Genomic DNA, 14428 nt, shown 5'->3' with positions numbered 1-14428 from the left:
TTCTTCACCATACATAATTGGGTGTATTAAGATGTATTAAGGGTGTTAATTAAGATAATTATTAAGATAAGACTAGTACCTTTGTGGCTGCTTTTCACCTTTGGTGTTCTACTAGTTCACCTGACTCTTTTATGTGTGTACCTTTGGTGTTCTACTAGTTCACCTGACTCTTTTATGTGTGTCTCCAAGAAGCTGTAGCATGCACAGCGGTCTCACCCTGGTAAATCATTTCAGCAGATGAGCTGAATCAGGTAACTTGTGGTGAGTTATGGTGAAGTGTCTACCCCAAGTATGGTAGAATGAATAGATGAGAACAGTTTGTCCACTGGCCATGAAACAGGTGCTCTGGAGAACTTAAAGTTTGGTTAGACATTGAAGATGCCAAGGCCATCCACTGTATCTTGAGTCATCTTGACTCTGTTCTGCCATTGGACATTGGTGGCTCTAGGGAAGAGAGTGAAGCTAAAGACTTCTTGCAATTCTCCTCACTTAAATTCAGTTTATGCATGAATAAAAAAAATATTGGTATAGTTGGGTTAAATATAACAATTGCATTTTTTATTGTATGACTTTTTATAGACTATATTTGACTTTTTATAGAATAAGAATTTGAATTTGAATAAGAATTAAAAGTCTTCCCTTTTCTACTTTAATTTTGTGACTTGATGATTTACCACTAGCACAAATCCATTCTGTAGAAAATGTTTGACTATTTTGCAATCAGGAAGACTTCAAATCTAATTCTGACTCAGATCACAATCAGCTATGTGTGACTTTGACCAATCATTCATTCACTTACTGACTTTACTCATCTATAAAATGGAAATAATAATAGCACCTATGTTACAAGGGTTCTTGTGAAGGTCAAATGAGATAATGAAGGGGAACATACTTTGTAAACTTTAATGTGATATGTAGATGTTATTTATGAAGGTGATAAAAATGTCAGTGATGATGACATATATCAGAAAAGCTGTTTTAACAAATACTGGCCTTAGATTTTGTAGTTATGGGAAGAGTTTTTTAGTAAGAAAAAGAATCATAATTTTTTATTTCTTTATTTCCACAGTTTTTAAAGAATTAATTAATAGGACAAAGCAAGATAAAAATGGCATTCCTCATATTCCCAAAATTGCTGAGAAGAAAAGTAATCGCTACTCTATCCCTGATATGCCTGGAGATATGGAACATATGTTTCCACAGGAGAAAGGAAATAAAAAAATTAAAGCAAATACTGTTTCAGTTGGAAGAAACAAGATCAGGAAAATTTTAGATAAAACACGATTCAGCATTTTGCCTCCCAAGTTATTCAGGTAAATAATGATATTCAAATTTAATGTGCTATAAGAATTTGCATGATGATGATTCTTTGAATTTGTTTAAATCTAGTTTTTGTTTCTTAGAAATTCTTTGTGAATTTTATATATTTTCTATCCTTTGGCATGTTGCTTATACATTTCAATGTTAATATGTCTCTGACTATTTTTGGTGACTCAGTTTTAATAGTAATATTTCACAGACTGATTTTCCATTTTAAAGATATGCACAGCACCTTTATTCTTGAATATATTTTTAGAATTTTAAATATATGTTGAAGTAAATGAAACATTGGAAAAATTGCACAATAATATAGCCATATAGATGTTATATTTTCTATTTTCTGAACATATCACATGGCTACCTAATATTTCTTTAATGGATTGGTTCTTTGTGAATATTTCTAATGTTACTGTAAGTCACACTTAATTTTGTGCCATTCTTGTAAATAATTTCTTAAATTTTATAGAATTTCTAATATTTTATATTATTTAATTTATAGAAATTTCACAGAAATCTGATGTATTCTGTCTTTTCATCTGTTATTTCTTATTCCATCACCAACCCCTTTGTATATTTTTCAAGAAATCCCATAAGCATTTTAAACTCATGTCCAAGATAGAATTTACCATCCATTTCCTTAAATTCATTATTCTTCCCCATTTTCCTTTAACTTTTGAGGACACCATTGCCTTCTTAATTTGTGTACATTTGCAACATTATCATATTCGACACCTATTTCTTACTGCCATACATATCTGATCAATGACCATAGCCTTTATTTTCCTATTTTCATAATATTTCTTTGATGTTTTACCTTCTTTACTCAAATAAACCATCACCCCAGTTTAAATCATCATCACATCTTATCTAAACTATTTACAATAGCTTTCTAATTGATCTTCCTCCCTTAAGCGTATCCTCATTTCAATCCATTTTTCCCAAAGCTGCCAAAGTCTAACGGTGTCACTCCTCTCCCCTCAAAGCAAAAAGCTCTAGAGGCTCCCCATGATGCATCCAATATCAGATAAAAAGACCTTTCTTTGGAATGCATGGATAAGTTCTGGCATGCATTTGTGTTGCAGTTTTGTTGTGCTATGTAAGATCAGACACACAAAATTTAGGAAGACTTATGTGAGCGAATATAAAGTGAAGGGGGCAGAACTAGTAGAATATTGTACACAGTGATAACAATAATGTAAGAATAATAAATAGTGATATATTTAGTTATTCAAATTGATAGTTATCAGTGAATATTCCAAAGAACTCATAAATAATATACAACTCGAGAGAGAACTGATGACTTCTGCGTGCAGATTAAAACAAATTTTTTTCCACTTTATTTTTCTTGATCTATTCTCCCCCTATTTTAGTAAAATGGCCAATATGGAAATTTGGTTTGCATGATTTGATTTATCATGATTGTATAATGAATAGCATATTGGTTGCTTTTTCAATAAGTGGGAAAGAAGGGAAAAGGGAGAGAATTTAGAACTCAAATTTAAAAATGAGTGTTTAAAAAAATAATAAAAAAAAGGCATGACTGAGATAATCACCAGATATAAAGGCTTTTTCTCATTCCTTATTATCTATGCAGCTTTGATCCTCTTCATCCACCCTTTTTTCCTAAAATTCAGTATTTTACTCATTTTATCTGCCCATGTCTTGGGCTTTTTTTCTATTTCTCTTGGTTCATCTTTCTTCTGCTGTCCCCTACATTCTTTGGATTGGGATTCTTTCCTGAGTCTTTATTTTTTTTTTCAGTGCTTTATTCTTTTTTGGCCCTGTGTGATTTTATCATAATTAAATGAGTGATTATTCTATATTTCCACCCACATTCCATTTCTATGCTTCAGATTGCTCCTGGGAGAGAGAGTTCTACTTCAGGTTAATCATACCCAAAAGTAAATTAGCCTACCATTTCAAAAGCAACTTCTCTAACTAGTTTTATTAATGTTACCACTGTTACTACTATGCATACTTGAGATCTAAATCATTTTTGGCTTTCTCACAGAATCCATTGTCAAAGACTTGGAAGGGACCTCAGAGTTCATTCTATCTAGTTTTTACTTAGATGAATTACACACTTTAACATAACTGCTAAGAGGTCATCTCGTCTCTTTTTATAGACTTCAGTGTTCAGGAACGCTAGTATTTTCCAATTCAGTCTGTGCCATGTTGGATAGTTTTTTTGAGGAAATTTTTCCTCTTATCAGAGTTAAATTTGCCTCTTTATCACATTTCTTCATTATTCCTGGCTCTGCCCTCTAGGACAAAACAAAATCATCTAATCCATCTTCAGCATTTAGCCCTTCTAATGCTTTATATTCCTCCTGAGTCTTTTTTCCCTCTTTATTGATATTGACATTATTAAGTACTAACAGTTTTATCATTTGTGCCTTGTCATTTCTGTGATCAACTCTTATTCTCAGCCTTTATTACTCTTCATTTGAATTATTGTAGTAATTTCCTACTTGGTTTTCTTACCTTTCATATTATCTCAATTGCTTGATGAAAAACTTGTTTTAATTCTTCTTTTTCTTCTCTTAGGACAGATTAGACACTGAACAATCAGTGTTTAAAAAACTGAATCCCACAAAATAAATAGAATAGTTTGGCTTGAGAAAGACAGATTTAATGGAAACTTAACAAGGAAAACAAAAGGAAATCTTCAAAGCAATAAAAAAACATAAACTTAGTTTAAGTTGTACTACCTAACAAGTAGCTTCTAAAAAGAAGAATTAACTCAGAAAAATTATCTGTCAAAATAATTACTAGCTTTGATCTCAAGTAGATATGTTAGCCTCTTTCAGCAACCAAATGTCTTTCATATGAAAGCAGCAGTGTTTTACAGGAAGAACATGTGTTCAAATCCTGGGTTTTTTCTATATAATCTTATGCAAGATATTTCATTTCTGTGACAGGTTCTTTAAATTTCCTCAATTGTAAAATGAGTATGCTGGACTTGTGTCTTTATAATAAACATTAGCTAAAATCTTAACTATATAAGATTTCCTTCACTAGATAAATAAATAACTGACCTTAGGCCAATGGGATATGCCTGCTCATTAAAATATATGTACTCTAACTCCTAGGAGAGAGGGTCGGGATGAAGTTATTATCAATTGTGGATCAGAAAACAAGGTTTTTTTTTATTTATTTTGTTTTGTTTTTGTTTTTTTTTCCCCTTTCTGTTAAATAGTATATATTTTTCAGTTATCAAGCATTTTTTTCTCCCTTCTATCTCATCTTCCTCACCTCTAAATTTTGAGGGAAAAGAGAAACGAAACCTTCTAACAAATAAGAATAGAAAAAAATTTTAAATAATTATTGGCAGCATTCCAAAAATGTATTTCATTTTCCATATTATTATCATCTCCTTGTCAGAGAGAGGTGTTAGCATTTTTTATCATTGGCCTTCTGGAATCATATTTGATCAGAATTCGTAATAGAATTGTTTATTTTTACAATAATGGTGCAGTAATACAGTTATTCTCTTAATGCTGTTCACTTTAATCAATCACAATTTATATAAATTTTTCTAGACTTCTCTGAAACCTTTTCTTTCATCATTTCTTTTAGATTTCCTATATACAATACTATTCTATTATATTCATATCCTATATAAGCTATTCAAACATTTCCCAATGGTAACTCTAATTTCCAGTTCCTTCCTACTACAAAAAGAGCTGCTATTAAGATTTTTATAAAATAGGTCCTTTTTTTTTTCTTTATCTTTATCTATTTGGGATATAGTAATAGTTATACTGCTGGGTTAAAGGATTTGCACAGTTTAGTAACTTATTTGTAAATTGCTTTCCAGACTGGCAGGAATAAATCACAGCTCTACCAAATGCATCAGTGTGCTTGCTTTTCCAAAGACCCATTTGTCATTGTCCTGTTTTCTTAACTTTACAAAACTGATAGATGAGATAGAACTTTAGCATTTAATCTGTATTCTTTAATTATTAATGATTTATAGATTTTTCATAAAGCTTTAGTTTGAATTTCTTTGAGAACTGCTTCTTCATATCCTTTGTTTATAAATTAGAAAGTAGCTTTAATTCTTGTACATGTTAATTTCTTCCATATGTGTGGGTATATGTGGTTATTATGTATGTGTGTATATGCACACACAGTTTTTATTTTTAAAAATTTTTTTAATTTGTTTTTGTTTTTTTACTGAGGCAGTTGGGGTTAAGTGACTTGCCCAGGGTCATCTATGTTAAGTGTCTGAGACCAGATTTGAACTCAGGTCCTTCTGACTTCAGGGGTGGTACTCTATCCACTGTACCACCTACCTGCCCCTATTTTTTTCTAATTTGTAAAATTTTTTCCAATATTCTTTTAAAAAAATGTGTTCCAAATTCTCTCCCATCTGCCCCTCCCCCAAGTATTGAGAAGGCAAGAAGTTTGATAAAGGTTATGTATGTGCAATCATGGAAAACATATTTTCATCGTAGTTACATTGTGAAAGAAAATACAAGCCAAAACAACCCTCAAGAAAAATAAATTTTAAAAAAGTGTCCTTCAATCTGCTTTCAGATTTCATCATTTCTTTCTTTGGAAGTAGATAACATTCGACCATGTTAGGCCTTTGGAATTATCTTAGATCACTGTATTTTTGAGAATAGCTAAGTCACAGTTTTCATCATCTAATATTACTCTTATTGTGTACAATGTTCTCTTGGTTCTACTCACTTCACTTTGCATCAGTTCATTTAAGTCTTCTCAATTTTTTCTGAAAGTATTCTTTCATCATTTCATGTAGCACAATCCTACCCCATCACAATCATATACCAAAACTGGTTTGGCTAATTCCCCAGTTGATGGATTTCTTTTTAGTTTCCAATTCTTGTATGGATAAGTCTTTTTCCTTTTTCTTTGATCACTTTGGGATACAAATCTATTAGTCCCAGCAGTGTAGATATTGCTGAATCAGAACAATTTTATAACATTTTAAGGCATAGTTCCAAATTATTTTCTTAATGTTTGAGTCAATTCACAATTCCACCAACAATACATTAGTGTCCCACATTCTTTGCAACATTGATCACTTTCCTTTTCTGTCATACTAGCCAATTAGGTGTGAGGTGGTACTTGAGAGTTGTTTTGATTTTTTTTTTCATTTTTCTAATCAATAGTGATTTAGACATTTTTTATGTGAGTATGGATATTTTTGGTTTTTTCTGAAAATTGCCTGTACATATTCTTTGACCATTTATCAATTGTAGTATGATTTGTCATATTTAGTTTTTAAAAAGGTCTGTATACTTAACCCGGTACACCAAGATAAGGTCAAAATGGGTTCATGATCTAGACATAAAGAATGAGATTATAAGTAAATTACAAAAACATAGAATAGTTCACCTCTCAAGCCTGTAGAGGAGGAAGGAATTTGTGATCAAAGAAGAACTAGAGATCATTATTGATCACAAAATAGAGAATATTATGTCAAATTAAAAAGTTTTTGTGCAAACAAAACTAGTGCAGACAAGATTAGAAGGGAAGCCATGAACTGGGAAAACATGTTTACAGTCAAAGATTCTGATAAAGACCTCATTTCCAAAATATATAGAGAATTGATTCAAATTTATAAGAACTCAAGCCATTCTCCAATTGATATCAAAGGATATGAATCTCAGATGAAGAAATTGAAACTATTTTTAGTCATATGAAAAGGTGTTCCAAATCATTATTGATCAGAGAAATGCAAATGAAAACAATTGAGATACCACTATACACCTCTCATATTGGTTAAAATGACAGGAAAAAATAATGCTGAATGTTGGAGGGAATGTGGGAAAACTGGGACACTGATTCATTGTTGGTAGAGTTGTGAACGGATCCAACCATTCTGGAGAACAATTTGGAACTCTGCTCAAAAAGTTATCAAACTGTGCATACCCTTTGATCCAGCAGTGTTACTACTGGGCTTATATCTCAAAGAGATCTTAAAGAAGGGAAAGGGATCCACATGTGCAAAAATGTTTATGGCAGCCCTTTTTGTAGTGACTAGAAACTGCAAACTTAGTGGATTGGAGAATGGCTGAATAAATTGTGGTATATGAATGTTATGGAATATTATTGTTCTCTAAGAAATGATCCCCAGGATGATTTCAGAGAGGCCTGGAGACTGAAGCTAAGTGAAATGAGCAGAACCAGGAGATCATGATACACTTCAACAGCAATATGATGATCAATTCTGATGGATGGGGCCCTCTTCAACAATGAAATGATTCAAACCGGTTCCAATTGTTAAATAATGAAGAAAATCAGCTACATCCAGAGAGAGAACCATGGGAACAGAGTGTAGAACACAACATAGCATTTCCATTCTTTCTGTTATTGTTTGCTTGCATTTTTGTTTTCCTTCTCAGGTTTTTTTTTTTTTTAACCTTCTTTTGAGATCTGATTTCCCTTGTGCAGCAAGATAACTGTATAAATACTTAACATAAAACTGTATAAATACTCAACATATACTTTAACATATATTGGACTACCTGTCATCTAAGATAGGGAGTGGCGAGGAAGGGAAAAGGGGGAACAGAAGGTTTTACAAGGGTCAATGTTGAAAAATTACCCATGTATATGTTTTGTAAATAAAAAAGTATAATAATTTTTTTTAAAAAAGGTGTGTGTGCGCTTATGTATGTGTACGTGCAAAGAGAGAGGGAGTCTGTTTATATATGAGAGAGTAAGAGCACTTAAAAGTTTACAAAGACTTTTGGAGCACCCTGTATTAACTTTTTTGGATTTGCTTGTGCAAAATATTTTAACTTTAATTAATATTGTCCTTTCATCATCTGAGTATCCTTTTTATATCTTGTTTAGTCATGAATTCTTTCTCTATCAATAAATCTGTATGGTAATTTATTTTTCTAATTTGTTTATGATATGACTTTATATACACATATACACAAACATGTTTGTGTATGTTATGTACCCATTTGGGCATATGGTGTAAGACATTGGCCTAACCCCATATTCTGTGACCCAGTTTCTTATACTGTGGATCACAACCCCATGAAGTCATTTAACTGAAAGTGGGGATTATGAAATTATGATTTTTACCAGTAAATGTTTGCTATGTATACCACTTTCATATATCTATATACCTGAGTTCACAATAATTTCTTGGACAAAAAGAAGTTACTAGTGGATAAAGTTTAAGAAGTTCTGTGTTGTATGACAGGTGTTCAGTTTCCCGTTTTCTCACCAGTTTATGCCAATATCAAATCCGTACCCTAGTAGCTATGACTAGGTGTATCAAATACTAGGCTTCTAAGTTCCTTTGCTTAGGTGTGTTGTGTTTTATTAATAGGTTTTACGGATGAATTTCTCTATTTTTTAATTATCTTGTTTTGGTGATTACTAATTTTTGATTTGATATTGCTAGACTTTCTTCCTTCTCATTTGCTTTCTATTATTTCCCTTCATAATTTTGATCTTTTGTTCTTCCAGTTGAATTTCATTATTTTTTCCCATTGCCATGTTTAACAATTACAAAAATTGTACAAATTTGTAAGTTATAATTTATTTGGAGTAATATTTTAACGTTCTGAAAACTTGCTGCTTTTTAGTAAGAACTTCTCCCCCCCTTTTTTTTTCCTTATTACCTCATTAATTGTCAATATAATTGCCTTTCCATGTTTGCAGTATTGCTTTTATTTTTGGTTGTACCCTTGTGGACCTCTTTCTGTTTTTAGGTATATTTGCTATTCAGAGTAAATTTAGTATTAGAACATTGTGTGTGGTTCAATAATGTCTTGTTTTTATTCCTGCATTCCCTTTTCAGGAGAATTTTTGGGTAAGAAATGACCTAATTCTTTTTAAAGGGGGCATAACAGCATAGCTTTCTAACTAGCATGGATGCTTTGCCACTAGAATATAATTTCATTTATCTCATGGCATGGTTTTATATCTAATAGCAGAATTAAAAGGACCTCAGAGGCTATCTAGTTTGATTGGAACTTGGGAATTTCCTCTTCTAATATCTCCTAAAAATATTCATATTTTTATTGAAATAAAAGTCTATTGACGGGTAAGAACCTCCATTAGGTAGACTTTTTTGAGCTGGCTGCAGTCTGTTCCTATACAGGTCAGGATTTGGCAAGTTTGAGTCAGTGAGACAGATGGCAAAAACAGCATCTCCCAAAAACTATTACCAGATAACAACAGCAGGAATAAATGCAGACATTTAACAAAAATAAACAGTACCATGATGAGTACATCTCTGCAGAATCCTCATTTCCCCATGCATTGTTTTTGTTAGCAACAACAGCCTTCAGTGAGATGTCTGTCAGTTTTCAAGGGTATACTTCTTGGTAATGGCTTAGATGGGGTTCCTTATATCACCAAAGGCATACCTTAATGCTGTTGGACAGTCATTGAAGGAAGGAGGGATTTTCTCTCCATTTGATACTTGCATTCTTCTTCATGTTCTCTATGTTAATGACCTTATGATTCTTGGAACTTTAATTTCTAATTATGTATGTATTTCTAATAATGTCCTAACAAGTCTTTTAAGCCTAGTCAGTCAGTCAGTAAACAGGTCAGTAAACATGATTTAGATCATGTATAGCATTCACTATAAAGGCCATTTTATTTTTTTCCTGACTCACAATTTTAGGACATTTTTGTTTACCTTGACCTTGATTTTCTTCCCTTCATATCCATTATTCCCAGTTTACCTCTTTGATCAAGTAAAATAAATCTAACCCCTCCTCCAAATGATATATGGTAGTGCAAATACTGGAAAACAGTATGCTAACTTTTCTTTATCAAGCCAAGCCCCAAAGTTCTTTCACTTATTCCTGGGATAGTTGCTTTTATGGAATGCTTTCAAGTTGTTGGTGCACCCAGAACTTAAAAATAATATTCTAAATGTGGTCAGGCAGTGGGACCACTCCTTTTTTTTTTCCTTTTATTTATTTTATGTAGTTTAGATAGACAAGGTAGTAGCATGGATAGAGAGCTGGCTTTAAAACCAGGAAGACCTGGACTTGTGTCCCTCTAACTCATTCTGACTGTGGCCCCGAGTGCAAATCACTTGTCTTTTCAGTGTTGGAGCCACCTTTCTTAAAACACTGTTTCAGAGAAGGTATTAACTTTGTGTTGTTAGAGTTTCTTCATCCAGGAATTCTGTATTCCCCTGGCATCCCAGGTCCAGGATCTTCCATGTTTTGCCAAAGAAGAAAACATTCTTCAAAGTTGTCACTTGCCCATGGTCATATTAGAAAAATATTTGAGCCATATAAGATTCAAACTCTACTCCTCTCTTTCTACTATATCATGTTGCATACTTAATACAAAAGGCATCAGATAGATTATGTAAAAGGGACTGACCTAGATTCTTTCCTTGAATAAAATCCTCTGGATTATGTGGCAAGTGTAAGGGGACTAAATAATCACATAGCTTTTACTATTGTACTCAATAAGCCTGTATTCAAATAAATTCACCAATACTTAATTCCTATTATATACAAGACATGAAGAGTTCTAAGTAGTGGCTAGAGATCTAGACTTGGAGTCAAAAAGACTAGTTGAAGTCTTACCTGGGATATGTTCAGTTGTGTTTTGTTATATTTGAACTTTCATACCCCTGCACATCTAGGTGGATAAGCTCTAAGGAAGGTCCTTATCTGCATTGAAAAGAAAAACTTTTCTCCAAACGAATCATGATTGGTCAAAAACATATGTTCAAAATACTCTTCTATATATTGGAAAAACAAACAAAAAAACAAACAAGATGTGGTTTCTGCTCTGATAAAGTTACTGCCTAGAGCAGGGGTTCTCAAACCACGGCCAGCGGGCGGGCAGGCCAGATGCTAGGGAGTGAGGATGTTTATGCGGCCTGCCAGATTATGGCAAATGGGCCGAGGGGCAGAGACAGAGTGTAAGCTTTTGTTTTTACTATAGTCCAGTCCTCCCACACTCTGAGGGACAGTGAACTGGTCCCCTATTTAAAAAGTTTGAGGACCACTGGTCCAGAGTGATTATATGGCAAAGGCATAAAATAACTATTAAGAAAATTAAAAACAAGATGAGTGTACAGGAAAGGCAACATCTGAAGATGAAAGCATCATTTCTAGTTATGCTCAAGGAAGTAGCATTTGATTTAGGATTAGCATTTATCTTGAAGGATAGAAATAGAGGGAAAATTATGTCAGAGTTGAAGAGCAAGCTGAGCAGAGTCAATGAGGAATATGTACTTGTGAGACTGAGAATTGTACAGTTAACTTGGGGCATGATGTAAATAGAGAAGTGGAAGTCATATGAAACAGAACTAGAAAGATTGGGTAGCAACAGATTGTGAATAACCTTGAATGCAATATTAAAAAAAATTTATCTTAATGGTCAGAAAACTAATTGGAGACAATCGCAATCAGTTGGGTAGGATCTAATAAGGTAATAATGATAGTAGAGAGAAGGAATAAATTATTTTAAGTTTTTAAAATTAGTCTCTTCTTCAATCCATCCTTCACAGAGTTGATAAAAATAATTTTCCTAAGGATTTCTGGCTTTGTTAGACCATATTTAAAAAAAAATCTAAGTGCTTTCCTTTTGTCTCAGAAATGATTTTCAAATGCCTTATCTGGCATTTGTGTCCATACCTTCTCACTTCTACCGACTTTTGCAGCTTTATTTCATATTATAATTATTAGGAACTCTGTACTGGAAAATCTTGGAATGCTAAGTGTTTTCTCAACTGAGTATTCTGTCTTCTGGTACAATTCTCTTCCTGTCAAAAACATATTTGTTCATCTATGTCTTTGAGAATCCAAGATTCTTTTAGGCTCTTCCATAAATCCTTCACTGAATGCCCTCCCTTTTATTTAATTTTTTTTGTTTTTTGTTTTGTTCATGGGTAAAGAAAGTTGCTAGTGTGGAAATTCCAAAAATTGGTAATTCTGCTCTAAGATAGATAATATTCTGGGATATTGTCTGGAAGTAGAAGGAGAGTAAATTAATTTTTTTTTCTGTGATTACAGCTGGTGTATGCTAGAAACTAAACTTGAAACTAGGTCGTCTTAGCACCAAAGATATCTTATCCACTAGACCCTATTTTATCTCCTTTTCTCTTTTCATGTTACCACATTTGGAACATCTGAATACATATTATAATGCTCTTTCCCTTTCCTTTCCTCCCTCCTCTAAGACTATAAATTCCTTGAAAGAAGGAGCTGTTTGTTCTTTTGTCTTTTTGGATCCAGAACCAAGCTGGTACCTGTCTTGACACAGTGCACCCTCGTAGATGTTAAATTGAAAGTGATTAGAATGATCAGCAATTGGCAGGCAGTTATGTATGAAAGAGTACAGACAAAAGAAAGTCAAAGGTAACATTAAGAGTTTTTTGAACATGAATGAATGTTCAGAGGTAAATGTCATGATTAGAGTGAGTTTTTGTGAAAATTTCTATGATGACATCTCTGATGTCAGCTTTCTGCTGACATGAAGCACATTCAAATAGTTCCTCTGGACATATATACTTGAATTCTCATATATTAGATAACTTTAAGATTGTGACTTTTTTTTCTTATTTTGTTCCTCTCTTCTATTTCATTCTTTACCCTCTTAAGTTTGTCATTATGCTGAAATTCTGAAACATGTCATCGTTCTTTCTTAAAAACAAAAAAGGGGCAGAGATTGAATATTGTTATTTCTTTTATGTGTAAATTGAATTATTTTAACTTAATTTGGACAAAAATATCCCTTAATACTGTTACAATAACTAGATTGCCTTCTTTCTTTTTTTTTTTGGTAATCTCCTTGTTAGCAAATTAATTTAAGCATTACTGTTTTAATCTGAATATTATTTGTCCTTATTTTACATGTAGAGTAAAAATTATGATTATTAAATTTCTTGAAATGTACATAGTATATGGAAAACTTTTTTTTTTTTTTCAGTGATGGCAATGTGAGCCAGTCACAAGATGACAGTGTCCTTGGAACAAGGCAGTGTAGGCATAGTCTAGCTATAATGCCTATTCCTGGAACTCTTTCCTCAAGTAGCCCTGATCTCCTGCAGCCTACAACTAGCATGTTGGATTTTTCTAATCCAACAGGTAAGTTTTCTGCTCATTTTACACAAGCTTAATTAATAGAATGCTATATTTGGGAGAAGTATAGGAACTTTCTAACTAATGATAGCTTTAATCTTGTTCTCCAAACTGAGTTATGAATTCAAGAGGAAGACTTTGTATGAACAAGAGTGAGCTATCTTTCCAGAATATTCTTTAACCCCAAATATTCTTAAAATTGTCATGGATTGTGACAGCGCTGTTATCTGTGATGTTAAGATTACTTGTCTCTGCCTAATTAAATTATGGAAGAGAATGTGGGAATAAATCTAGGGAAATGTTTTTCTTTAGGGTCACAAAATATGTATCCTATGATGAGATAAAGGGGTGAGTGTGTGAGTGTGTATCTAAACATACACATTTATGATAAATTACCTTTTTACCTTTAAAATAAATTATTATATCTCACAGATATACAAAATAAATATCTTTACTTTAAAACAGCAGTGTTAATATTTCTTGTTCCTAAAGCTAAAGCTTTTGAGTTTGTTGCTTTCAAAATGTTGTGAAAATAGAGCATTATTTCCATTATTGTATTAAGATTTCAGTGCATACCATTAAGTGGTATTTTTACTTAGAGAATATCTTTTCTTTACTAATTTATTTCTATCTCTATTCAGGATTTGTTTTGTGTTCATCCATTAATCACCTTTACATACCTCATTGTTATTAACTAATCAGTTAGCATTAAAAAAACCATTTATCATATTATTATATGTGTAATATATATTATATATTAAAAGACTATTATGTACCAGACACTTTGTAAGCACTAAGTATATATACAAAGACAAAAATAAAATTGTTCTGCCATCAAAAAGAATTTACATTCTAATTGTGAAGACTACATGTACATATATATATTTTCATAAAAGAAGACACAAATCAACTGTACATGAGGAAGCCTTTGATGGGAAGGTTCTAACAGGTTTCTAAGGTCTAACAGGATTCTGCATAGGGTGACATTTGAGTTGACTTTTGAAAGAAGGCTGGGACTCCAAGAGACAGATGAGAGAAAGCAGTTCAAC

At 32.5% G+C, this 14428-nt stretch overlaps 1 protein-coding gene across 13 annotated transcripts in view; it reads left to right on the top strand.

Annotated features, from left to right (window-relative positions):
- RAPGEF6 (Rap guanine nucleotide exchange factor 6) overlaps positions 1–14428 on the top strand; it is a 235132-nt gene that overhangs the window by 165581 nt on the left and 55123 nt on the right. For all 13 annotated transcript variants that reach the window (XM_074290952.1, XM_074290954.1, XM_074290947.1 and 10 more), the window contains 2 exons: positions 1070–1313; positions 13228–13385. In XM_074290952.1, coding sequence (XP_074147053.1) covers positions 1070–1313; positions 13228–13385 — 402 coding nt within the window. The remainder of the gene's footprint in view (positions 1–1069; positions 1314–13227; positions 13386–14428) is intronic.

This window comes from Sminthopsis crassicaudata, chromosome 2 (assembly GCF_048593235.1).
Source record: "Sminthopsis crassicaudata isolate SCR6 chromosome 2, ASM4859323v1, whole genome shotgun sequence".
Classification (NCBI taxonomy): domain Eukaryota; kingdom Metazoa; phylum Chordata; class Mammalia; order Dasyuromorphia; family Dasyuridae; genus Sminthopsis; species Sminthopsis crassicaudata.
This window is presented reverse-complemented; position numbering and strand designations above follow the sequence as displayed.